General features: G+C 42.5%; 1 protein-coding gene across 1 annotated transcript in view; it reads right to left on the minus strand.

Moving 5' to 3' along the window:
* Positions 1-451: 451 nt before the first annotated feature.
* rims3 (regulating synaptic membrane exocytosis 3) overlaps positions 452-27202 on the minus strand; it is a 37000-nt gene continuing 10249 nt past the window's right edge. The window contains exons 2-7 of the mRNA XM_076753828.1: positions 25726-26029; positions 8265-8406; positions 8070-8182; positions 7393-7494; positions 7150-7289; positions 452-6645 (exon numbers count right to left, since the gene is read on the minus strand). Coding sequence (XP_076609943.1) covers positions 6433-6645; positions 7150-7289; positions 7393-7494; positions 8070-8182; positions 8265-8406; positions 25726-25990 — 975 coding nt within the window. The 5' untranslated portion in view covers positions 25991-26029 and the 3' untranslated portion in view covers positions 452-6432. The remainder of the gene's footprint in view (positions 6646-7149; positions 7290-7392; positions 7495-8069; positions 8183-8264; positions 8407-25725; positions 26030-27202) is intronic.

Consider the following 27202-nt stretch of genomic DNA (forward strand, 5'->3'; position numbering starts at 1 on the left):
TTGATTAAATTTGACAGCTTGTAATCTATTTTAAAATGTTGAGCCATCCATGTGCCCTCCCTCACGTGCACACGGTGGACCCCATCAGTTCCACCCAAATGCAGATGTTCTGCTGGTTCTGTGAGTGAAGCTTACTGGTGTGTTTCACACAGTCAAAACATTAATAATCCAGTTCCTTTAAAGAAAAGGATTACTGGATTTCTGTTCTGTGTTACCAATTTCCCATGTGGCAATTCATTTTTTTTTAGGCAAACCTTTTTACATATATCATAAATAACACATCATTCACAGAAAAGTTCGTTAATAAGGCTGATTTTTCTAAAAAGAGATTCAAGGGGGATCAAAAACAGGCAACAGCTAATGTTGTACTTACATTCATCGGGTGGCCAGAAACACACAATTCTGAATAAATGCTGAAGCTGAAAAGGTTTAAATACACACCTGGCAAATGTTTGTGATTCAAATAAACTTTATTGACTTTGCGTCCAGATGTCAAAGGGCATGCAAATACAGGCTTCTGAATCCGAAATTGTTCTTTTTTTTTTTTTCCTCAGTTTGGTTCTATTTTCTTACAAAACTACGTGCACCTTAAGTAATCAATTCTGCAGCGTACAAACCACAAAAATACCAGTTTTACATTATCAAATACTGCACATAGAAAACATTTACAAAGCACAGGTAAAAAATTACAGCTCCCTTTTTCTTCTTTGCCATAAGCCGCATCCTTTCATCAGATGGTCTGCAATGCTTTGCCCTTTAAAATGTACTCTGTGAACGCTCCTCGGTGGAAAGGTTAAGGCCAGTTAAGAAAAGACAACCACTCATCTACCAACAGCAGCAAATCCAATTTAACTCGACTGAATTTTTTGATGCTCTCATCTATCTTTGCATTTGATTCCAAGATGGGAATTGTGGTTCATACATATAATTAATCTTGCATTTTGAGGTTCCACATTCAGCCATTAGTTCAGGTTGTATTTGTGAGGTTTGTGCTGTGCTGGGCTTGATAAAATGAAGGTTGTCTTGACAGTGGGGAGGGGAGCTACAGTGGCCTTAATATAGTCTGACGGACAGCTACAAGGACAAAATGCCTACTCAGGAAACTTGTGCTGTGATTACAGACATTTATAGACGTGGATGAAGACAAACTGGCATATTCAGCAGCAAAAACTCCAATTTGCCCATCAGCTCAGAGATAATGTCTGTTTTGATCTTGTTGACAGCTGCTACATTGGTAAACAGACATATGGAATGCATGCTTCATTAGAAAAGGAAAGTGAAATAAAAATTCAGAGATAGAAATTTGTTGCTCATGGTCGCTATATAAAATAGCAGTTATTCAAAATGCATTGCATGCTCTGTTGATGCTAAATTGCTTCTAGTGCTCGAAAATGTGATTCGTATTTGTCATCATGGTCAGCTGATGCAGATTCAGCCTGAGGTTGCCGTGACCCAACTCTAACAAGTGAGAAAGAGGCTGAGGCCAGGAGTGAGGAACAGCAGAAGCTACAGCCAATGGTTATTGCCAGAAAAGTATTTCAGAAAATGGAAGGGTTAGTCCATGCTACGTTAAGATACAGCATTTTTGACAATTCATTTGAACCCAAATGAATTTCCTTTGATATTATACTGGGTCTAATTGACTTCTCACCATGTGTAACTCTCGTAATTATTATCATCATAATCATACCATCATAAAGATTAAATACAAGAAAATCATCAGAGTAACCATGCTGCAAACATTTTCTAGTCCAAAGTACAAAAATCAAAAGAATTCCATCAGCTTGACAGATAAATCGATAAGTTAACCGGTGCAGGGGGAGGGGAACAGCAATCCTTTGACACCCATCGTGGCGATTTAAATAAATAAAAATGCATTTCGCCAGACAGAGTTCATGCTTGTTTCAACCACAGAGCTGCTCTTTCAAATGAACACACAGAGAGTAAGACATACAGTATACAGTACAGTAAAAGTAGGGGATACCTGAACCAGTGCAGGCGAGATCCCTGGAAAGTCTTCAAAGAGACGGTATAGCAAACAAGATGACAAAAAAATTACACTCAGTTCTGGTGTAAGGATTAAGAAATACATTCATAAAACTATACATATACACATATAGAACTTCAGTACAATATTTCAAGCAAAATACATTTGTCAAAACTTTCAGTTGTGTGCTACAATAGTGAAGCAATGTCTCCTACACAAAATAAGGCCATTGTAAACCGAACAAGCCCTCATTTTTGCAAAAATCTAAAGGCAGGTTTTGCCCACACCGCCTCTCTCTCCTCCCTCTTGAAATAATACCTCTCCCTCTTGAAATAATACCCCTCTTTTACAAAAATAAAATACATCTTCAACATAGCACTCAAGAGACGACTCAGGTTGATTGAAGATACGTTATAAAAGTTTTGCACACAACAAAACCGAGTTGGAGAATGCTCAGTGTGGATTTTACAGGGAAGCAAGCGAGCGTATGGGTTTACATTCCAAGCATCTGCAGCCTTTACATTCACACCTCAGCTGAGCCATGCTCAGATACTGTCTGACTCAGGCTAAGACCATATCTACCGGTCTGAAACACTGTCTTCCAAGCTCCACATGCTCTCGTGCCATTTCCCATAAACTGCACATACGTGTCTACAATCGACACTTGGATGGATCCAACAATTTAGCAACCCTGCATGCATCTACATTTACAAAAGTCTAAGAATCGCTCGGCTTCACCAAACCACTAAGACTCTCTGATGACCTGCTGTGACCCTGCCCGGCTGCTCGAGAGGCTTCAGTCTCCCTTTCAGCATCGTTTTTCGGCTCACTTTAACAGAGGAGTCTGAGTCCAAGTAAATAAAATGACCATGTGATGAGACAATGCATATTAATCACGTGATACTACAGCAAGTTCTTTCTAATCTATGCTAAACGCCATGATGACAGAAAAAGGTGTTAATGTTCACATCTGAAAACCCTGATTCTGAAATTCTCTACACTGTGGTCCACAACTTGAATTCACAAGTGACTTTTTAACAAATATCTACACGTTTGAATCTCTGCCCTGCCTCTCTTCATTGTGCATCACGCAGTGCAACAAGTGCACCTCAGTAGAAGACACACGCCCTCACGACACTTACAATACTTTCCTTTTGGTTGCACGGATCAAAATTTGGCAAATGCTCTCTGCTCTCAATAAAAACGCTTTTTATAGGATAATTATACATCTCTTTGCATCATCTCTTCCTCTACTGTCAATCATCAGAACTGTTAATGTTTAGGGTTACTCAATATACAGCAAAGGGACATATACGGTCTCATATAAGCTCCAACTATTGGAAATCACATGGAAAAATATTAACAGTATTTTTAAAGACTTTACCAAGGACTAAACATTCAACAGGGATGTTATACAGGACTAGAAATTTCTTTTAGATTTCTTTGTTTTGTTTTTTGTCTTTTTTTTGTTTTGTTTTTTTGGTTTATATTATTCCCATTTATTTTCTCTCTTGTCAACCAAGCATTTTTTGTCTTCACACAAGGCGCGCACTGAAGAGAACATGTGCAAATACGAAGAGTATTAAGTCCTTATTTTTACATCATGCCAGCTGTCCACAAAAATAGATACAAATTAATAAGGTACATAAAATTACTTCATATACATGACCAGTACAGTTACAGATCCAGCAAGGAATGGCTCCAAACCGTACAAAGAAATTGGAACCAGGACCTTGATAGTTCTTCTGAGAAGGGTTGTATACATGATTGGAGGGTCAAAAACGACCATCATCTTCCTCCCCAAAAAATCAAGAATGCCAGAGATCCCTTTATCCAAAGTTCAAAGCACGTTAAAATGTGAATTCTGTTGGTCTGAGGTGCTGAGAGGAAAAATGTGTTTCCCTTTTTTTTGCAGAAAGATGACAAGAGGAATGAGCTCAACGGTCTGGAACAGACGATAGAACATATGGTGGTGATAAAACCAAATGTCAGCTCGTAAACACACAAGCTTTTAAAAGCCTATAGCTCGAGACTATCGTGTCTCGTAACACTAGAGAAATACAACAGTCTTCAGTGTCCTTATCCATACACAAGGTCTGGTGTTGGTCTCAAGACAGACAGATTCAAAACACCCTAAAACAAGCTACTGAGGAGAGGATGAAATTTCCATCTTTAAGAAAACAGTAAACATCAGTAGCTCAGTTTGCCCTGCTGTTCCTCTGCTATCAGTGAAGACACAACCATTGCACGTTTTACCTGAACAGCTGACAGGTCGGTCTTACCTTGTTTGTGTTCTCAAATGAATAAAATAAAATACTAAAAAAAAGGAAGGTCAAAGGTGTCAATTGACTCATTTCTTTAAATAACATGGATGCAGGAGTGAATGTTTTGACTTCTTGAGACACATTTATCCTTTATCCTTAAAGTCATACACTTTTAAGATCTAAATGTGATTTAAATGTTACTACGCAATTTGCTGTGTTCTTGAATAAGCCTACGCTGCACAAGATTGAAGTTTTTTGCACATTAAAGAGTGTTACGATTGCTCAGATTTAACTCTAGAATCAGTGGCAGAACTGACCTATTTCAGCTGTCCTTTACACTGATATTCAAAATACACTCCTTACATTTCCATGCTGGCATTCAGTTCGACGATTCAGAGGTGCACACTGCAGTGTGACCAAATATAATAAAAATAAATAAAGAGGTGGTCAACCACACCATGTTTGTACTCCAAACGTAATACTTCTATCTTACAGTAAAGTGCCATCTTCCTTACAAACACACTGCCTGACAGGAAATATGAAGAGTGACATATTGCACCTGAAACAAGTAACACCACCATACATGGCAGGTTAACAATCACCCAGTTAGCAAAGTAATACTGGCGTAAATAGTCAGATATCAAAAAGAAAAAACTCATCTGGAATCAAATACATGTTTACACATTTACAACAGGTTTAGTCACAGCTGGCGTGACAGACAGGAGTGGCCGGAGAGAAAAGTAGAGGGTTAAAGGTAGCAGTTGGTACAAGCTGTGTGCGCGTTGTGAGCTCACCAGACGTGGCGAGACAGACAGAGGCACGCTACATCCTTCGTTAATTAGGAAGAGTGTGAAAAAAGATGACATCACAACAGGGAAATCAACAGGAAGTTCAAACAAGTCTTGGTGCTGGTAAATATACAGCGAGAGTGATACTGTGGCACCCCCTGGATGTGGAACACAAGAACCCCAGACAAGAGCTGGACACGTTTCCCACAGTGCCTTTGTGCTGAGCGCCCAGTGTGGTACAACAGTCCCTTATACTCTAAAGATGAAGGCAGGATCAGAAATGTGTTTATCAGCGAATGGAGAGCTGGCTGACTAATTTGTTCTCTTCTTCTGCGGACGGCAATGACGGCGCTCTCCCTGTCCCCTCGATCCTTCTCCCTTACTCAGTGCAGAGCTCTTTTCAGGACAGATTGCAAAATAAAGTGGCACTATACTCCCATTACATTGGTCAAGCTAAATGAAAAGATTTAAGCACTTTAAAATGTCTCTACAAGGGTTGCAAGCAAACATGCAGAATGCAGCCGATACATACATTAACACAAATAAGTATTTAACTATCTATTTATTTATATATATATATATATATATGTTTATCTATATATAAACTCTGCCCTGTGAAAATTATAGAATAGCAGTGTTGCTACCTCACATAATAGCCATTATGTGAACCTCTAAGCCTGTTGCCCAGGTATGTTTATGTGTTTGGCTTACCGTTCTCAGCTCGTGTGTGTAGAATGTATCTTCTTTTTTTGCATTACATCTAAGTCATCGACTCTGCTACATATCCATACTTTATATTGTATACTAGTTCACCTACTACTTATAGTAATAATAACAACAATAACAATTGCTTTGGTTTTAAAAAATAAAGTTTTTTTTCTTAGTTTGGCATAGAGAGTTTAGAAACTGGCATCGGGATGGCCCTGGGATGAGTCGTGCCACGGAAATCTGGTACTTTGGAATGCAGAACATGGCACCCGGTGGGGTCGATGTGTCGTGGTTGGAAATGTTGAAATGGGTGAGGGTGGAAAAAACGCTACATGTTCTGGTAAATTCTATCGACTTGAAGCTGAATTTGCTAAATGTTTTATCGACTAAGAATGCAGATCGTTGGGTGAGAATATGGATGCTGTGAGTAATGTCCAGTAAAGGATATGGCAGCATATCAGTGTGTGTATCCATGTAGATGAGATCAGGTGTTTGCACCTATATGTCAAATGTGTCTTCCTGCACATGGGTATATGCGTGCCTGTGTGTGTGTGTGCGTGTGTGTGTATGTGTTTATGTCTACCTGTCTTGCACTTCAAATACAGTCATTGTGTAGGTCTATATACAGTACGTGTGTCCATGTCTGCATGATCTGTGCCCCTGCTTGCGGTTGTCTACTGGGTGTCTAGGTGCACGAGGGGCTGGTCGCGCTCTCCAGGGAGGACTGGGAGAGGCGTCTGGTGAGGGGTCCGATGCTGGGATCTGCCAGAGAGGAGGTAGGGAACAGCTTGTACCAGCCGCTGACTGTGGCAGACAGGTCCAAGTCCTCCAGGAGGATCTGGGCCATTCCCATGAAGCACTTGTGGTCCATACGCCCGTAATCCCCCCACACTATTACCTATAGACAGGATGACAATAAATTATACATACAGCACTGTACAGTACATGCCATCAGTATGGTTGTTGTATCCTTAATAAACCACATATTTTAAAGGTCCTGGAAATGTCTTCAGCACTCTTATCAGGTCCCACATGAACACACTATTTGTTTGCCAAAGTTTAACAATTTGGGTTATTTCACATGAGACACCTTCTTCTGACTGGTTTGAAGTGGGTAGGCTCATTTAGAAAAAGATGATGTCACATACTTCCGTGCACCAATCACGATTTAGTGAATTTGAATCAGATTAACGGCTAATGTCAATAAATCCGAACAACCCACACATCAGTTTACTTTGAGAGGAGATGAATTTCTCTCACCGGCACATTGAAAGATGAGGAAACACATTTTAGGGTGGGTATTTATTAGATTTAAGTTTGTGTATTGTGGGTGGAAATGATCCGTGGGAAAAAGAAAACTACAAGAAATAAGAAAGGGACGAACATGAAAGAAATCCCACACCTGTAGGACTTTGCCCTGAGGACTCTCATCAAACAACAGAGCCTGCTGGTAGGTGGGGTCCAGATTCTTCTTCACTACTTTGGTTTTCTTCTTGGCCAAACACACGCCATTCTCCAGCAAATACACCTTCACGTAGGTCGCTGCAGACAAAGCAACATAATGCAACACAGTGAAACATACAGACTAGACAAAGGGGATAAACAGATAGATTTTAATGCAGCAGGTGAAGTCAGTTGAGAGTACCTGGTATGTTCTTGGAACCTGGTTTGGGGGTCAACCCTCTGGCCTGGTTGACCTCCACCTCCAGCTGCCCTCCTCTGTCTACCATGCCTACATGAACATCCCCTGCAGAGGGAAAGGAAATACATCTCTAGCAATCCAACAGAAATCTGCATAATCAGAGCCAAAACCTTCACACACTCTGGTGCTCAGGCAGTCATGGTCTGCTCTAAGCGTTGGTTCACTGATATTGCAGTGGCTGATATCAAACTGCAGAGGGCGCCACATAGCTGTAAAACTGTCTGCACAGCCAGGTACATTGGAGCACAGTGCTCTGTTCTGTTGTTTTTCCTAAGCAATGACCTTTGCATGAAAGATTTATACCTCATGCAAGAATAACTTCCTCCATGCTGAGCGAATACACTCGTATTGTGCAGTATTTTTAGATGCTGCTGTGCATCTAACGGTTTGTAAATTGGTTGTAGATTCACGAACTTGATTCTCCATCATCCTACAGTCAAACAATATTTGGAACCTTTTGTATTACAGCTTTAATTACCTTTGATTTTCTGGTTGTTACTGAAATGTGAAAAGTTGTTTGTCAGACATAAGTCTTGCTCCTACAAGAGCATGAAATCTCATAAAGAATCAATTTCGGATGAAATTGAGACAGATTGAAAAGGAAAAGCTGTTGCTCTTACCCATGGGGGGTGTAGCTAGTGTTTGCCGGCCTACAATCTGAGCAGGGCCTAATCCATCCAGAAAGTCACTGAACTGGCTCTCAGGGCCCAGACGTGTGGTAGGGAAGACAAACCTGAGAGAGAGGAAACAAAATAATGACAGCTGGATACTGTATATGGATGGATGGGTGGAGGAGCTGCGGGTTGGATACTCACGTTCCATCGGAGCTGTTTGAGTTGGTGCTGCCATCAGTTGAGTCCTTGCTGCCCTGCCGTGTCACTCGGTTCCTCATCTCCACAGCAATGCCGGTCTCCGTGCTCCGTCGGATGGTGCTGCGAAGCTTCTTTGTCCCGCCGTCTGAAAACACAGAGGTCACATCTCCTGCTTTAAGTGCCTTCATTTCAGCAGGGTAATCCACTAAGCATAGTAATCAGAGGAAGTCAGAGTTGTCTGATAAGGAAGTTAGGTATTACACAGTACCAGCCCTGCATGATAAGCCTTTCATGAGGACCTGCTGCCCGTACTTCTAGGTGCAAATAGGTGTTCATACATAAACTTCTCTGCAGATGTTAAGATAAAAGTAGAAGCTTCGTTCCTTCAAGAAAAGTTCTCTGAGTTACCAAGTTTATGAAAAAAACACCTGAAACACACAGAGGATGGATGCATCTGTCAAACTCTTTCATGTCTGTGAGACGGGCTGCACAAGAAACATCCACAATGTTTGCTTTTATAAAACTGCTCATGAGAAATGAGGATAAACTCAGGCCGGCCTTGAGACCACCGATCTCACTATTTATTTTGAAGTAAGTCCACTCAGGCGAGAAGGCAATCTCACCTAATTTCCACTGAGACGTCGCCACACTATTGGAAAATCTCTCCACTTCGCAGGTTTTACTATGGCCCATTTTAAACACACACTCTACAATGGCTGATGTGAGAGGGGGGCAATAAGCTTTGAGAGGGGCTCCTGAGCCCTGGCTTGCGAGGTAGAAACACACACAAATTGGCAGCTTGAGGAATGCTGCGAGTGGCGGGGCAGAAAGAAGGTGGAGGCTGAGCCGAGAGGAGGGAGGAGGGGGAGGGAAAGGTATTTAGGCTGTATGGCTCTGCTGACGCAAGGAGAATGGGAGCGAGCTGCAGAGTTAGCGAGCTGCTAACCCCAGAAGAAGCTTTCAGGGCATCATCCCTTGTAATGACACACTGTACTGGATCTCTGTGTGACTTGACATGCTGAGTGCAAAGTAGCAGGGCACTGTCGCAGCGATTCAGGATATGACATGTGAGGCTGCGCTCTCAAGCAGTTTTAGCAGATAACCCCCCCCCCCCTTGCCTTGTATCGCTCCCATCTTTGTCTCGCTATCCTTCTCGCAACATTACCCAGAGTTCCCAGGGTCCAAAGAGGCAATGCAGGCTAACATCTCACCAACGCACTTCAGGCCACTTCACACGGAAACACACACTGATGAAAATATTCTGTTCTTTCAAATGTGAGGATTTGCTGCTTTCCTTTGTCATACATGACAGTAAAGTGAATATCTTCTGTTCAAAAAAGGAATTTGATTAACTTGTACAACCTGACATTTTATAGACGAAATAATTAATTGATAGATCAAGAAAACAACTGTCAGATGAATGAAATTAATCAAAATAATCACTAGTTAAGATCAATGCATTTAATACATGCATACAAACAAACACAGAGATCACACTTATGTATACACACACTGAGTATGTATACAAGATGCTAATTGTTATGTGGAATTCATATTAAAACACTGAAGGCAAGAAGCTGGTGCTAGAGGAAGGAGATGTGAGAGAAAGAGAGGCAAATAAAAGGGGACACTTTTGTTGTCCCTCGGGTCCACAACAGTAAACAATAAGGCAATGTAAAAACTCCTGGAGCTATTCAACACGATAATCTATAGAGACACGGCCACATATTCACACATGACGCTGACGCTAGACACCACAAGTGTCTGTACAGTCACACCTATGTGCAGCAATTACACACACACACACACACACACACACACACACACACACACACACACACACACACACAGAGTCTGCACGTGAGCAGTGAGGGTGACAGTTCAGTCAGACGGGAGGATAAAAAAGCTGCTGTGAGTCGTTGTGTCAGCAAAGCTTGCTTTATAAAGACCTCTCCAAAGTCTAGGTTCTGGGACATCCCACTGACAGGGGCTTTCTAGGCTGGCAGATATTTTTCTTTAAATCCTGCAGCAGGGATTTAAACTCTTGAAAACCTCTTAAACCTTTTACAGACGTCTCTAAGTTTTCCCTTTCAACTTGTTAATTTGGAGGTAAATCACTGGTTGACAAGAACACTGCCCTCAGTAGAGCGCAGATCTCCACCACGTGTGTCTGTCTGAAACTGAGGAAGGTGAAATGTCTGAGGTATCAAATGGTGAAGCACCTGTTTCAATGCTACAAGTTTTCTACAGACAGATGCAAGCAAAGCTTTTAATAAAGTCTTTTTGTATAGTACAGCCTCAGTTTTCTTTGTCAGTTTTGAGCCACAACGAAGGCCAAAACGTGGCCTCCAACTGAATAAGCCTTGTTTGAGCCTCGCCGATTGCTGGAAATGCCTTTTGCTATGCCATAATGCATATTGTAAAAAGGTGAATACAGCAGTCTAAAGAGGTATAAAACTGAGCAGTCAATAAAATAGATTTTTCAAAAATTGTGAATCACTGCAACCAGAAGAGGTCCTTGAGCATACACTCATAAATGTGCACAGAAAATATTAGGCTGATGGCTCCATCAGTCTAACAGCTACTTGGACTTGGACTACGAAGTGGCTATTCATTTAACTTAATATGCAAGACTAGCTGCGCATACAGGCAGACATGCATGCATGCATACACACACACATACACACAACTGAACACACGACCCCCTCCAGTCTTACGCAGCAACGAGAGGAACAAACTGATTAGCTTCCTGTTTTAGTGCAGCGTCCATGCAGCTCATTATGACTGCAGTTGCTGTAGAAACTCGTCCATCTCTCCTCTACAGGAGCCCAGATCGCTGAATGGTGCAGTGAAGTCACCAAAGGAGACTTTTAACAAGCGACTGCTCATTGTTGCCAGTTAAGCGCGCACCCAGGTACAGCCGTCCCACTTCATTAGCCTGAGCAACTCCAAGCTCATTAAGCATCCTCGCCGTGCTCGTCCCATCACCATGACAACCACAGACACCCCACATCATCACCATCACTATGGAGATAAACAGACAGCAAACAAAGCCACCTGATGAGACTTTAAGTGGCTCAAAAGAGGAGATTTAACAAGAGTAGATAGAGCTTAGAAAGAGGGATGATGAGTGAGACAGAAGGGAGAGGACAAACAGAAGGAAGTGTTGAGGAGAGACGGGTGAAGAGGAAGATGAGGATGATGAGGTCCCATGGGTGAAGGAGATGAGGAGAGGGGTGCTGCCTTGTGCTGCTTTCTATTTATGATCCTGCAGTCAAGAATATTTCCAAGAGACAGTATCTGTGTGCGTGTGTGTGTGTGTGTGTGTGTGTGTGTGAGTGTGTGTGTGTGTGTGTGTGTGTGTGTGTGTGTGTGTGTGTGTGTTTGCAGCATCACACCCAGACAAACTCCATGTGCTCCTGCTGCCATGACAACCCCCGCCCTCGGATCTGGACCCAGACAATGCCACCTGAGACAACTGGCGCCATGGCGGCAGACTCATCCCCCATCACTTTTTTTAATGAATCTATCGAGGCAACATTTCAGTGAAAGTCCTGCAGCAAAGGACCAGCACCACCCTGCAACAGTAACCTGAACCTTGCCCTAAACTGAAGCACACAGGCTTGCTGGTCAAGAATGCAGCCTTAACACATAAACATATCTGTGTACGATGGTCAAATGCATCTCTAAAGATGGTGAATCTGTCAAAATAAGAGCCCAAGTGGGAGATCTCCACTATAAACCCGTCTTTGAACTAACCACTAGCTATTCATTTAACTTCATAGCCACACTTGTTACTCATTTGTCAGCCGGCCCCTCCTCTCTCATCAAAACAGCCCCCCCACCACCAACCCCACCATCCCCCCATGGTGTGAAGCAGTGATCTCTTCCTTCCTATTTAATCCCCTCCTCCTCGTCTGCGCTTTCCCTCCGTTCGTTTCCATGGCAATGCCGTCTGCATTGCACCAAGAGCCCGGGCCGGCGTGTTCACTCATAAGCCTTTCCCCTCTCTCTGCGTGTCTTTCCTCGCTCGTATTGTCCTCTCCATGAGTCTCACCCCTTAATCTGCCCCCACTTCGTTTTCTCTCTCTGTCTTTAGATCACTGTTCTGTCTCTTTAGTGCTGCTCTTTATCTCCAGCTCTTTGTTCACTACTATACACACACTTCTTATGCACCAATTCCTCTTTGCTTTATCTGCATTTCCAAATCGCTCTCACTTTTGTTTTCCCTTCTCTGATAGTTCCCCAGTTCTTCTGTCCTCTGTCCATCTTTATCACACAACTCTTACCTCTTTTCCCGGTCCATCCCATCTAAATTATTTAGTGTACTTTCTCTTCTGGCTCTGCTGAACTAACTTTGTCATACAGCTATAAAATCACACACATTCTGGAGGAATAATTACAGGTAGTCTCACATACATGTCATTTGAGCAGCTGAAATAACACCATTACATAAGCTGTTGTGCTTTATGGTGCTGGAGGAGAGTTTCTTGATCTTTTGTGTGCTACAAAGATGTTAAAAGTGTCTCCTGTTGGCTCCACTATGATGAGTAATACCTCATCCCTGAAGACGCAGACACAGAAATGTGCAGCCCAGGGAGTGATCGCACACGCAAAACTTTCTTTGCATGTGTGTAAAAACCAAAGCACTGAAAGCTACTTATGCAATCTACGTTTAATAATCACAACAGGACAAGATCAAGTCACGGGGAGGAAGATTAGGACGGGAGAAAGACAGAGGTGGTGGGGATGGAAAGAATTAATAGCGTCAGTGGAGAGAATTAATAGCAGAGAGGGAAATAAAGAAAGGTGGGATTACTGAAAACGCCAACAATGCAGAAAAGAGCCACACACTGTGACTGCATGCACACTCACCAGATATATAGCTTCTCTGTGTGTGTGTGTGTGTGTGGGTGGGTGTGTATGTGTGTGCTCAGTAGATCATTAAAGCTGCTCTGACATTTGGAGAGAGCACTGATGAAGCCTTTCTCATTATATGCTGTAATATAGAATGCTGTTTTTAGACTCGCTGGCTCCGCCGACATGCCTATTGGATGCACAGTGACGGCAACAATCCACCATGCATAGCAACAGTAACCAAGCACGAGCGTTAGGGATGAAAGATCTGTTGTGGTATCTTTACGGCCAGACCCCTGCTAAATTTGGAGATTCAAGGCAGAAATAAAAGATTTTTTTTTATAAATATATACAAATGTGTGATTCAGAGACATACTCATCTGTCCTGTGGTTACATAAGATCATAGCCGGTGAGTCAGTGGTTAACACGGTGGATAGAAAGCTTCATGTAACTGACATTTATAGTGCTTTCTAGGAATTTCTAACATCAAGGAGGATAGAGGCCTATAAATGACAATAAACTCTATGACTCTCTGGACTTAAAATCTTACGTAGAAGGAGTTTTATGCTCCCTGGTTAAATCATAACCCTGTAAGCACATTAGTGTGAAAAATCAGCAGCTTGTGCTTTGCTCAGGGACACTTCAACAGCCTGAGCAGGCAAGTCCAATAGCATGTCGTACCAATACTGAGTAATGCCTCCAGTTCAGCTAGCAGAACACTGAAAGGCCCTGAAAACTTATTTTCTCAATCAGCATCTCACTATGGGTGACGGGATCCAGAATTAACCCACTATTGACAAAGTTAAACCAGTTTTGGTTGTTTGTCCTGCTTCTTCTGTGCTCTTCTCACTGGCTTGACGTGAATGGGGCTTAAACAGAAAACATTATGTTACATGCTCATGCGCTCCAATCAGGATTTGGCAATATTTGAATCCAAATGCGATGGCGGTTGAGTGAATTGTTTGGTCACTGTCAATCAAATCTGACTGAACCACAACCACACAGCCCTGATGAAGCAGGAGTTTTAAAGTGTGGAAAGAAATTGTTTGACGTTTTGAGACTTTGATGAGAGGACTGACACCACACTCATCCTGTGATGAGTAGCTGGAGCCAGCAGGAATTTAGCTTAGCTTAGCATAAAGACTGGAAACAAGGGGAAACAGCCAGCCTGGCTCTGGCTGAAAGTAATAAACTGGCTCATTAATTAGCACGTTTAGGTGTGAGGGTGGAATCAGTCTTCTCCTCTAACTCTCTGAAAGAAAGTGAATTAACATTTTTCCCAGAATGTGGAACTAGTAGTTAAGTTAATGGATGTGACTTCTGAATGAATTTGGAGGGATTCATGTCTGTATGTAATCATATGCTTGTGTTTTCTTTCCCAGCTGCTTTGTGTGTCTCTATTTGTGTTCTTCCTAAAACCTTTTTCTCTATAATTCAACAATTTATGAGGCGCTGTCAGCTGGGCCACTTTTCTAAGACAGTACTTTAACTCTAACAGTGCGTGCAAAAACAAATAAATGTGCCGGTGACTTCAGTGTAGCCAAGTGTGCTAAGTGTTTGTCTGTTTTTAATGATAATGCATGGGAGTTAACAAAATTAATCTCCTGTGTTGTCTCTGTGTGTGCGCGCACTGTCAGTGTGTGTGTGTGTGTGTGTGTGTGTGTGTGTGTGTGTGTGTGTGTGAGTCACATTAACAGCTCAGGCAGGGACATAAGGCAGAGAGTGGACAATGTGATGCGATTAGCCTTCCTCAGCACCATGTTGCATAGGAAATGATTTCTTCAAATCTAAAACCTTCACGTATGGCAGGATGTCTGTCAGTGAGTTAATATGCCACACGGGCTCCTGTCTAATGACTATTCATTACAATGAGGAAAGGCGTAATCTAATTCAGATGTAATTTCCCCTTGATTACTCAACTTGGTTGATGGGCAAATGATGCAAGATGACCAAACGATTTACAGGGAAGAGGCAGATGAGAAGAAACAGATGACATCAGATGGCTGGAAATATTTCAGGACACTTTCCGTTGCATGTTAAGCACTTAACATAATTTCCACTTGCATACCCAGTGACAAAGAGCGAACAGAATACTGTAACATTGCAAAAGAAGAAAAAAAAAACAGTTCATCTCATTCATTAAGTTTTTAAATCTTAATTCTGCCAGTGGAAGACGAAATATTTCCATTCCCTTCTGATCTACATTAAACTGTCTTTCAGGAAACAGTGTCAGCATCTTCACGTAAAACAGAATGAAGACGCCAGCTCCACTTTGTATGAAGAAAATTACACTCGGGTCAAGAAAATTCCCCAGAAGAATCAACTTACATTGAGTTAGCAGAAGGGAAAATATTTCACCGCCTTGGCAGCTACGTGCTCTCTGATTTAAGAGCATATAACATTTTAAGTCTCAGAACTAAACAAAATCTCTTAGTCGATGTTTGGCCAGTGCAACAGCAGCCCCCCTGTGCCATGACACAGATTTAGAAATCAAACATAAGTGTGTGTTTGTGTGTGTTTGTGTGTGTGTGTGTGTGTGTGTGTGTGTGTGGCTCCCATGCACCAAAAGATGCTCTCCAGTCCACCTCTTCTTTCAGGGCACCATACGGCAGACGGCAGAAGGCTTGTGTATTTTCTGTGTAAATATGTGTTTACAGCACTCCATGCTGGGAGGAGTGGTAATGACACCCTGATTATAGGTCTTTTACACACACACACATTCATGCGCACACCCAACATGGTGACTCACCTCACACACTCTTGAGCTCAGTGATACTTTAGTGCCAGTTAAAACCTTGCTGGGGTGCCAAGAAGTGCTCTTTCTCATGTTGAGCCTAGCTAAATCTGAGAGCTTTTACTGTATTAGTGCAGGCTGCCAGATCAGCGAAACGCCTGCAACATATATGAGAAACAACACTTCAGCTGGCTCTGCTGTGTGAAAAACTGACATCATGTATAATATAAGAGGACATATTCTATGCTTTTCATCAACAGAGCGCAAGTCTTGAGTGGAGAGCTGTGCAGTTGTTAAAGGAATAGTGTGACATTTGGGAAATATGCTCAATTTCTCGAGCAGGGGGGAGCAGCGAGCTAGCATCTCTAAAGCACACTACTTAACATGTTATATTTCACTTGCTTAATCCGAACAAAGTGTGGTTTATGGGCAGTTATGGGGGGATTATATTTCTTGACGAGGTGCAGTAAAGGCCTGGTCGTACTAAAAAGCAGCTGCCAAACTGACCCGCATCTTTGTAAAACATACGTGGTTCTACACCCTGGGTGATACAGAGGTCACTCACAGGTGGAAACAAAATGTGCCTGGCAAGCTAGATAGCTGGGATATGATAGGACCAGTCAGTCAATTCATTCAGAGTTTTAATGAAGAGGAAAAAAAGCTCTCTGAGTTAACAGAAGGAGAAAGCGTAGGTTACAACCAGTAACACAGCTAATACAGTGAAATGGCTTCCTCCATTTTGGACTCTGAAGCTCTCCATTCCGTCAAAGGTCAGTTCTGTCAAGACGGCTTGCTATTGGTCAACAGTGTAAATTTTCAAGTCAAAGTTTTGGGTTTACTGCAGCCATATCAGCACATTAACTCACATTTCGCCATCTTAAGATTGGCGAGATTAGTTCACAGTTGGTTGAGAGCCAGTGTTTTACACGCAGAAGCCGCACACGCTCGCACATTGTACTGACACACATTAGCAGGTATACAGGTACAAAGAAAAACAGATTCACAGCTGAATGGTTCACCAATCTGCGTGGCTAAGAATAGAGCATGGAGCACGGAGGAGTCGGTGAGCAAGATTGAGAAAACACGATAGACGTTCTGAGTGAAAGTGAGAGCAACAAAGACGGAGATGAAAGGAGGAGAGATAAAGGAGAGGGGAAAATTAAGATGTCAGTGAGTCGGACGAAACACAAAGAGGGTGACAAGGGAGTACGGCCAGTGGAGGGACGCAAGACAGAGAGGGGAGAGAAAGTGATTGCTGGTCAGTCTAGCTGGTGTCTGATAGCCTCTAAATGCACTGGTGGGGAAGAGAAAGCTTTTAGAGACACGTGTAAGGTTTCAGTTTGTGTGTGTCAGGAGAGCCAGTGACTCAATATGCTTCAAAAGAAAATGAGGTGGTGGAGCAGGAGGTGGAGCAAGGAAGACAACAGAGCAGCAGAAACACCTGAAATAGCGATTCAAAACACAAAAGGAGGACTTCTCCGTTAGTCATAGTGAATATCAATAGCTATCATGTGTAGTCATCCTGTGAAAGAGGCATTATTATGAAAGGACATTTCAAGTGTTACCACGGCTCAGATGCTGCAGTGACTCAACAACTTCCATTCTTACTATTCTAACAATTCATAGCTTTTTATTCACTGTTGCTCATTTTGTCCACAAACCTTTTCCGAGCTGTCCCGATACGTCAGAATTTCTCTTTCGGGGTGAATTTTCCCTCAAAGGATCTGATCACCGTAAGCTTTCCAAAATGTCTGCCAAAATTCCTGAAGTGTGTTTCCTAGCTGTGACTCAGACACTGAGCTAGAAGTAGGGCACGAGTGAGTCACCCCAAAAACACCCTGAGTACTAAAATGCCAGGTCTATTCTCTGGTAGCTGTTTTTAACCAGTGGATATAGTAGTCTGTGACCTTTTGTTATGCTGTTGTTGGGTTTCTTTCTCATGCCAAAACATCCCTGATCACTTTAATGTGCTCAAATATCACAAAACCCCTCAATCATATTATTGAACAGGGCTGTTCACATAGAGGAACATCCTGATCCAACGTACAAAACATGATGCACGACTTCAATAATGAGGGAGAAAAGAGGCCGCAACTGAGGGAAGGAGACTTTCAGCTACGGTGGTTTTTTCTGATGTTACATGAGTGCCAAGGAATAAAAGGAAGATCTGCACACACATGGCTTAGTGCTGTTTAGAGGGTTGTAGGCAGTGGTGTCGAACTGTCTGCTACACCAGCGCTCTTATTTTGGAACAGAAACAGAGCCTCCCAGATAATGTTATCATAGCTATCTCCCATCTGCATCACATCAGCCTGTCCTGCAGAGTTATCTCAAAGTACTGTGTTCACGTTGCAGGTGCTCAGGAAACCACCAAGACTTTTTATGAACACTGTAGTTCAGGCAAACTGATCAAAGCAGACCTTTAGCTAAACACCGTCCTGTCGACAGAGCTACAGTATCAGCACTGCCCTTTGCTTATCAGTAATAACCGGAACTGTGGGGTAACATTAAGGATAGCTAAAGACAGGAGACTTCTAAACACCACAGCCATATCTGCTAATGTTAGCTTTGGTGAAATGAAGTCTAGTACCGAATAATTCCAAACAAATGCCATAATGTGCACTCCAAGGTAAGCTATCAAATAGTGGGGCAGTCTGACTATAATGTTAACTGGCAAAGAGAATCATTAGCAAAAACAAGCTGGTCAGATATTCTCTTTGATACGTTTATGTCCATACAAACAGTGCCTGACAACCTTTTCATTAATAAAGATTTACTATGAAGCAGCTGTGGCTCAGGAGGTAGGGCGGTCATCCACCAATCAGGGGTGGTTCGATCCTTGGCCTCGGCAGTCCACATGCCGAAGTACCCTTGGGCAAGATACTGAACCCCTGAACTGCTGTGCCATCGGTGTGTGAATTCATATGTATGTCGCTTTGTATAAAAGCGTCGTACATATGCCAAATGACTAATTGTATTATGAAATTACCCAAAACAATGAGAACCAAGGCCATGAAGAGCCAGCTAGTTGAGCACAGGTGACAGTAGCTATTCTCGGTTTAGCAAAAGGTAAACATCTCAGCGTTTCATTCTTAGGCCATTTTTGTCTTACTTCTGTCCTTCTCTTTGTTATTTTGAGAATAATATCTGCTTGTTTTTAAATGGCTTTGAACTCTTCCACCATTTTCCACAATAAAATGGCCACCATAGCAGTCAATGACCGAGTTTCAGCGGATGCTAAGGCTAACTAAAGCTAGCCACAGTTCATAATTTATGTGAAATATACTGTATGTTTGATATATTTCTGTTTAGGATAAATTTCTGTAGTTTTGAAAGATGCATGGCTTAAATTTGTTCTACACGGGGAAACAGTCGAAAAAGGTTATTATTTCTTGGCATTATAAAACCACAAAACAATTCTTTTTACCAGCACTCCTGGCCTGACACTGAATCAGGTAGTTTTTATAGCCAGGGATATGAAACAGAAACAGCTGTGTCATTTTATTCTGAAATAAAACAGAGTCAAATGCCAGGGAAATGGTTTTATTAAGATTACTGGCAATGGTGAAAGCCCCTTCACATATCCTCACTCGCAGGTTGGAGCTAAAGAAACATTCAGCTACCTCCAATTTATTTGTCTGACAACAGAATACCCAGACACGTGGCTGCTTTGGTCTCCGAACAAAGTTGGAATCAATTTAATAAGCAAACTAACAAGTGCTCTTGCTCTGTGGCAGACATTTTTCCCTCTCTGTCTGTCTGTTTCTTTTCCGTGTCTCTGGTGTACTGCCAACAATATCTACAGCAGCACAGAAATAAACACGCAGAAGACAGAAAGATTTAAATAAAGAATATCTGAAGGAATTGAAAAGTGAGGCTGAGAAAAGAAGAGGATGGGTGTTGAGTGGGATGAGAGAGCCAAATGGAGGAGAAAACAGTGAGGTGTTTGAGTGGGAATGTGCGGCAGCCAAACACAGGCCCACACAAACAAACACACGCGCACACACATACACACACATATATATATATATATAGAGAGAGAGAGAGAGAGAGAGAGATTTTTTTTAATATATATATAAACTGGGAGGGATGGGAGCTCAGAGTTGAAGCCTCTCAATGGGATGCTCACCAAAAACACACACAAACATGCACACACCCATGTCTGGTGTCCATTAATGTAACTCTGCTGGTGTGCTGCATCTCCTCAGCTGTTTCTCTGCGAGCTGCGTCCCTCAGTGCAGACTGACAGTGCACTGGGAGCTGCTCTGCTCGCTCCGTTTTCACAGTCATGGATAAACCTGCTCAGGAGATAAGACTGTGTTCAGCAGAGGAGTGACTCACCCATTAAACCTGGGAAACCGTGTGTGTGTGTGTGTGTGTGTGTGTGTGTGTGTGCGTGTGTGTGTGTGTGTGTGTGCTTTCTCCTCACTGATTCTAATAATAGCAGGTAATACATAGAACGCAGACAGAACCAAAATGCCATCCCCACTCGCCTGTTACAAAACCAGAATAATGAGACGATGACACAAGCTATGAATGGAATTACACGAACAACACTGAGATACATCATGGAAATAAAAACATACACCGTGCATGACAATAGTATCTGAGAATCTAAATATGGAAGCACGCTTTGAACAGCTACACCAGTTTTGTAAAAGTGTACAGTACATGGACATTATCTTCTATACTGTTTTTTATTTCTCTCATGTCAATCTTCATAAGGTTTGTCGTACATGTCTCAACTTTGACACCTTTCTTCACACAGCTATCTTTGGCAGATGAGTGCAGAGACACATCAGCAGGACATATCAGGACTGGAGGTGTAATGCTAAAAAAGCGATATTTTAGACATGCAAAACGGCTTTTTAATATTGAATAAATCTGCCGAGTTATGGCTCCCTAAAGTTGTACATTTTTGTTTGGAAACACCAGAGGCCACAATTAAACTGCATCCATTAACACTAAGAAGTGTCACAGGGCTCAGCTGCTGTCTGAAAATGTTGACAAGGCTGCATCCAGAAAAAATGCCCTTGTCCTACTTAAGGCATCTGATATCAGCGTGTGTGTGAAGATGTTAAACTCAGATTGTTTTTGTCGTGCTGTTACCTTACTGTGGCGGGGAAGCTTGTGCGTCTCAAAGACCTTGAGAGCTCTGTGGGACTTTTTGCTCTGAAGGGGATTAAGTAAGTAAAAGTTTGTTTTCATTCTATCTTTATTACAAATACTGTGAATGTATTGTTGCAGCCCAACTGACGACTACTTCAAAAGGCCTGATTATTGGACATTCATCAGCAGCCAAGCAAATCTTTTCAAATGGTTTTAACACCTCCATTGTCCAGAAGATGCAACACATCCTTTTTTTTTTTTTACACTTTGGAAATGAAGTTGTTTGAAAAATAAGGTGCAATTCTTGCCTGGAAACATCGACAAAAACACTTCCTTGCTTGCAAAAGAGTTTCCTGGACAGATCCTGCTGATGGTTATAAATAAACTGGATCCAATTCGCAAAATGGAGCACGGCTAGAACATGCCCTGCAGAAACTCTGACACAATAACAACACCATAACCACGTTACCACGTAATAGCTCTTTAATGGCGAAACACTGACATATACGCCCATAGTCTCCGTTCACTTTGTCTTTTTTTTTTTCATATCTTTGTGTCTCTATGAGCTGCCTCTGTGTTCAGTCACTTTATCTAGCCCTATTTAGACATCAGCTATTAATATGATGATTTAGAGTAGAAAAAGAACCAGCAGGAACATAGTTTTAGTCACTGCTTGAATGGCTATAGTTACGGTCCAACAGTTAGATGGTCTTTGTTTCGGTTTTGTTTTGTTTATTTTTCCCATTTCTGCACACAAAGTCCAAATGACCTCCCTCACACAGTCCCTCTCCTCTGGGGACCACTTCAACCTGTGGCTTCTCTGCCATTAGGTGACCAACCGAGCGAAGCCGGGGGGGGGGGGGGGGGGGCTCTGCACCTGTGTCAGCCCGCCCCATCGGCCAATTGATTGTGTCACTCGGAACATGGAGCAGTGACAGCTGACCAGACTGGGCTGATAATGATTGCCAGGAAGGAACACAGAGAGAACCATAATCGAACTTGACCAAGCGAGGGGGAATGCTTGTCTGTGTGACCTTCTGTCAGTCTGTCAGTATGCGCTGGTCACCCATCTAATTACATACACTCATTTTTTCCCTCTAGCTGGTGTGAATTATGAGGTAGGGAAAACAACAGATTAGTGTAGCCCATTTCGGCCTCTCTGGGTCATTGAGTAAACAGCCTTGTTTGTCTCAAGGAACAGGTTTCCAGGCTCAACTCCAATTTCTAGTATAGGGGTGACATAATCTTGTTGTTGGGCGGATTTTATGTAACAGAACTAAAGCAAAACACCTGGATTTTGATTCAGGTTACACTTAAATAATTTGTTGAGCCTACTTGAGACAATCACATCCCAAATAATATCGAAATCTAATACCAATAGTAAGTACAAATAAAACTGTTTTTCCCAAATTTAGTGTTCTACTTGCTAACGTTAGCTCCTCTGTACTGTTTTCCAGCTGCTAAAAGTTTGGTTTTAATAAGATCTTCTTCTTCATTAAGCTTTGTTGCATATGTAATACAATTATATGTTACTGCATCCATGCAATGGTTCAAAATGATGAGACAGAAAGTGTAACACTTCCAGCAAAGATCTACCACTGAGCTACCATTAAAATGCACCTATTGTGAAGACATCGTAGTAGGTCAATGAGAGAAAATATTTGACTATTTAATGTGCATCAGTCACATTGGCCAATACCCAATCCTTCTAAAAACGTATCAGGAACAATACCGATCTGTTTCGTAAGACCTCATTCTCAAGCTCAGGCAGTCAGAGGTTTGTTTCTGAAAAGTATCTCAAAACCTGCCATGGCCAGCACAGTGAGGAAACTAGCCTGCAGGAGCTGAAGAAGAGCTGCGGTGTGGATGGAGGAGGAAGGAGCGGTGCATGATACTGTGATTTTTTGTTCCAGGCGCGATGTGTTCCTCTGGCAGCTGAGAACATCTAAATTTAGACACACCCCTCGTCTCCCCTTCCTCTTCTCTACATCCTCAGCCCCTCCTCGCCTCCTCATCCACACTTTCCCCTCCATTGTGCCCTCCTCATCACCACGAGCACAGCGACCTGAAAGCCCCTGTGGTGAAAATATCGACAGCTCTCTCTGCGTCAGACAAGTGTCAGCTGTGCATGAGGGCGCCGAGCTCTTTGAGTGAGTGTGTGTGTGTGTGTGTGTGTGTGTGTGTGTGTGTGTGGAGCAACAGCCATCTCAACCTGATCTGTGCTAAAAACAGGTAATGATAGAAGATAATGATTCAGGATTTAGGTGTGTGTGTGTGTGTGTGTGTGTGTGTGTGTGTGTGTGTGTGTGTGTGTGTGTGTGTGCGTGTGTGTGTGTGCGTCTTCCTGTGTAAACTGCCCATTAGCCATATGGTGGCCATGTCAGAGCTGGCATGACAACATGTACGAAGTGAACTCTCATTTTTTTTTATTTCATTTTTTCTTAGTGTCATGTTTTCATCCACATTTTTCCACTGCTGCTGCAGAATGGTCTCTTTTTTCCCCACTTAGCTTTCAGTAAACCAGCCTGGTCTTGTTATATTTGCTTAATACAATCACAGACCAGTGAAAAAGTGCTCCCAAAGGACTGAAGTTAAATGAGAAGATGAGATGATTAAGGAGAGGACAGAGCCACTTTGGGTGACAGGGTGGATACCATTTGCTATGTCACCCAATCCCAGAGGGCGTGTCATTGGAGTGATGAATATCCTGAACGTCCTAGAACTAGGACTGGGAGTCAAATGAGTACAGGCCAAATTCTGTCCGGAGCACGAAGTACAAAAACTGTGAAGTATTGAGAGTTGGCTCTCAATCTTCAGTATTTTATTCAGGCATAGTTTGCCATATTTTGTTAAATATGGATTAAATTAAAGATTCAAATGACGCTTTATGGGAAACAAGGAAGTAGAAGCTCACAATTCTATTATAATTTGTATGTAACATTTTCATATTCATTCTTTGGATGTTTGATTGGAGTAATTCTACAGCTGATAGTATTTGTTGTTTTGGTTTGTTTGATAGTATATTGTCATGTGGACTTACCTGGATGTTTGTATCAAGAACCTCCATTGAAATAGGTCTTGGACTTTATGGTGTTACCTTTGACATTTCTGGAGTTGCATGCGATTACGTACTGCAACTAATGTTTATTTTCACTATCTGCCAATTACTTTCTCAGTCAGCTAATTAATCATTTAACCTGTACTAAATATACTAAAAATAGTATCACATGTTCTCAGAACCCAATGTGACTTCCTCATATGCCTTGGTTTTTTGTTTTTTTTGTTTTTCTAATTCTAATTCTAATTATTTTTTGGGGCTTTTTAGCCTTTATGACAGTGACAGCTGAAGACATGACAGGAAATGGGGCAGAGAGAGAGGGGAAGACACGCAGCAAATGAGCCACAGGTGGTCATATGCCCTGTTTTGTCTCAAAAAACCCAAAGATGTTCAGTATATTTATAGTTTATATACAACTCAAACTAAGAAAATGGCAAAAGTATCCTTCTGACACTGGTACATAAACTCAGGTATCCTACATTACTCAGCCTGCTAGACGAAGCAGAAAACAACCACTCTCAGATGTTCTAATAAGCTGAACATTCTCGCAGACTAACACGCACATACTGTACAACCGCAAAGCAAGCAGAAAAACACATGCAGACACTGTTCTGACAAGGTTACAGTTCAATGTACTGGAAGGAGAAACAGAACGTACTAAGAGGATGCGGAGGGACAAGTAATGCGTTTGTTACCGTCAGACAGAAAAATGAAAAAGGAGTTTAAGTGCATTGAAAAACAGTTGCATCCTCTGCCCATCCTGGCCCAGCCTCTCAGCCTTTACCCAGCCTTGGTGTGTCACATGTTTTTCCCGTTTCCCACCAGGAGTGTGTGTGTTTGAGTTCAATGCTGAGGTGCAAAATGAGAAACACTTTTGTTGCAGCTGCACAATATCTGTAATTATACCCCACAGGACACATATAAGAACATGGTGTTGCTATCATTACTGCACAGGCACCATGCATATGAGCTGCCACTGCTGCAAACCCACTTCAGAGTGCAGCACACAGTGATGCTCACACTAATGTTGAAGGCTTTTAAAAAGGGCTCATTACAATGATAATACCACAAAAGGTAAAGCCAGTGAGAGCTTGTTGAATAAGATATTAAAGGTATTCAAACATCGGCAGTGCACCACCAAATGCCCTTTGGAGTGGATTATGCTAATGTTATTGTGCACACTCCAAAACAATCACTGTTCTGTTAGACCAGTGTTAGCGTCCGTGTAACTGTTTAACAGCAGCAGGAAAACATTTAATCATTTTAAAGGCATGTGGAATATTTGGAAATGCTAAAGCCAAGCCAGGTGGGTAAAGGTGATTAAATGCCTCAACTAGTAAAAATTCCATCTTCATTTGGAAAGCATTATGATTTGCAGCTTTCACTCGAAACTGAAATTTAAACAAAGGATTGATATCCCCACAGACCACATAAAAACAGACAGCAGAGGAAGGGGAAGAGGCGAGGAAAACTGTGGGAGCTGATAATTAGAAGAGTGGAGGCAGGGAAGAAAGGAAGTGGAAAGGGACTAAAGTCGCACTGAACTAGCTGAAATGGTGCAAATGGTGGAAAAATATCCTGGGATTGAGAGAAACTGATGACGAAAAGGGGGCTGGAGGGGGAAATGAAACTTTACTTGCACAAGCGGAGAAGCTCAATCTGAAGAGTTCACATCCAACAGAAGCATTTCAAACTGTGAACTGACCTTGCTGGTTGAGCTGCTGTGTGCTCTTGCTCCACTGCGACAACCCCACAATGGCCACCATCTTGGCGCCCAGACTGGAGCGCCGCTTCTTGTTGCCAGCCAGTGACGTGGAGTCCGGGCCCCCGCTGCTGGGACTCTTCTCCAGGCTGTACATGGCCCCCGAGATGCTGGAGGAGCGCACCACGTTCCGGGCCGCCGCGCTCAGCCCGCTAAGGCCGCTCATCCCGCCCGGGCTGGGCACCTCCACGGAGCTGCTGAGCATCATGGTCCCGCTGGACTGGAGGGCCGGAAAGTTGGAGCAGGGCTGAGGAAGGAAGATGAAAGAGACGATCAGGTGAGGCTGGAAGGTGGGAGGGACAGAACAGCTCAAATAAAAGGATGTCCTGATGTGCAGTGTGTCTGATGAAATACAGAATAATAGCTTGTCTTACAGCTGCAGTAGCTCCCCGAGGCTGAAGGACACCGAGTTTAAATTTCAACCACAGTTTGGTTTTCAATTAAATTCTCCCATTTATTGCTGAGGCAGCAAAAATGACTTCCTGTCCCATAAAAGACAAATAAAAAGTGAAAAGCTCAGAAAAGTTTTTTTATTATTTTTTTTATCTCCAATAGTTTTGCAAACTGAGAAAACAAAGAAGACAAAGGTCAGCAGATGAGGACAGTGCAGATGGCAGCAGACTGTTCGAGTGAGTTAAGAAATATCTCCAGTCACACACACACACAAATGTCAGGGCAGGCCTGCTGCTGAGGGGTGACCCTGTCAGCTGGTATTTGTCTCGTGTGTTTTTTTGGAAGCTCATTCTGTGTCTGACCTTAAACAGTGACAGATAATAAACTCTGCAGCTGAAGTCATCACTGGTTGGTTGAATCCTGAGAGGAAACCTGTGTGTGTGTGTGTGTGTGTGCGTGTGTGCACACTCTGCTAAACTTTGTGATATCTAAGTGATGCACGTACAACTCCTCGGTTGCAAAGCTACAACTCTCACTCTTTTTCATCGTAGTAGGAAAAGCGCAGGTGTTATTAAAATCATTAATGATGGTTGAGGTCTATGTGATGTGAGTGTGAGAGTCAGGCAGCATGCACAACACCAGGACCCTGAAACTGAAGCAGCTAAATGGAATTCAGCCATCGCTAATTTAATTATTTGCACACGTGCTCCTCTTAATGTGACATGTCAAAATGTCTGCTGGAAAAAAAAAGGTTTATTGTCCTTCAACATCTCTGTCACGCCATATCTCTCTCCTCTCCTTTCCTTCTCTCCTTTCCTTTCCTCTCTCCTCACTTCAGAGCGATTACACTGAGGCTAAACCAACATCCCGGGGGAAAATTAAATATGTAGATGCACTGCGGCCAACATCGTGCTTTCACACTCATTTTTTAATATTTCTCTTTCTTCACCTCTCCACTTACATGTATTTTCTCTTTCTACCTGCTTTCTCACTCAGTGAATCATTGGGACCCCTGCTGTAATTTTTT

The sequence above is a fragment of the Chaetodon auriga genome, chromosome 17 (genome assembly GCF_051107435.1).
Source record: "Chaetodon auriga isolate fChaAug3 chromosome 17, fChaAug3.hap1, whole genome shotgun sequence".
Classification (NCBI taxonomy): domain Eukaryota; kingdom Metazoa; phylum Chordata; class Actinopteri; order Chaetodontiformes; family Chaetodontidae; genus Chaetodon; species Chaetodon auriga.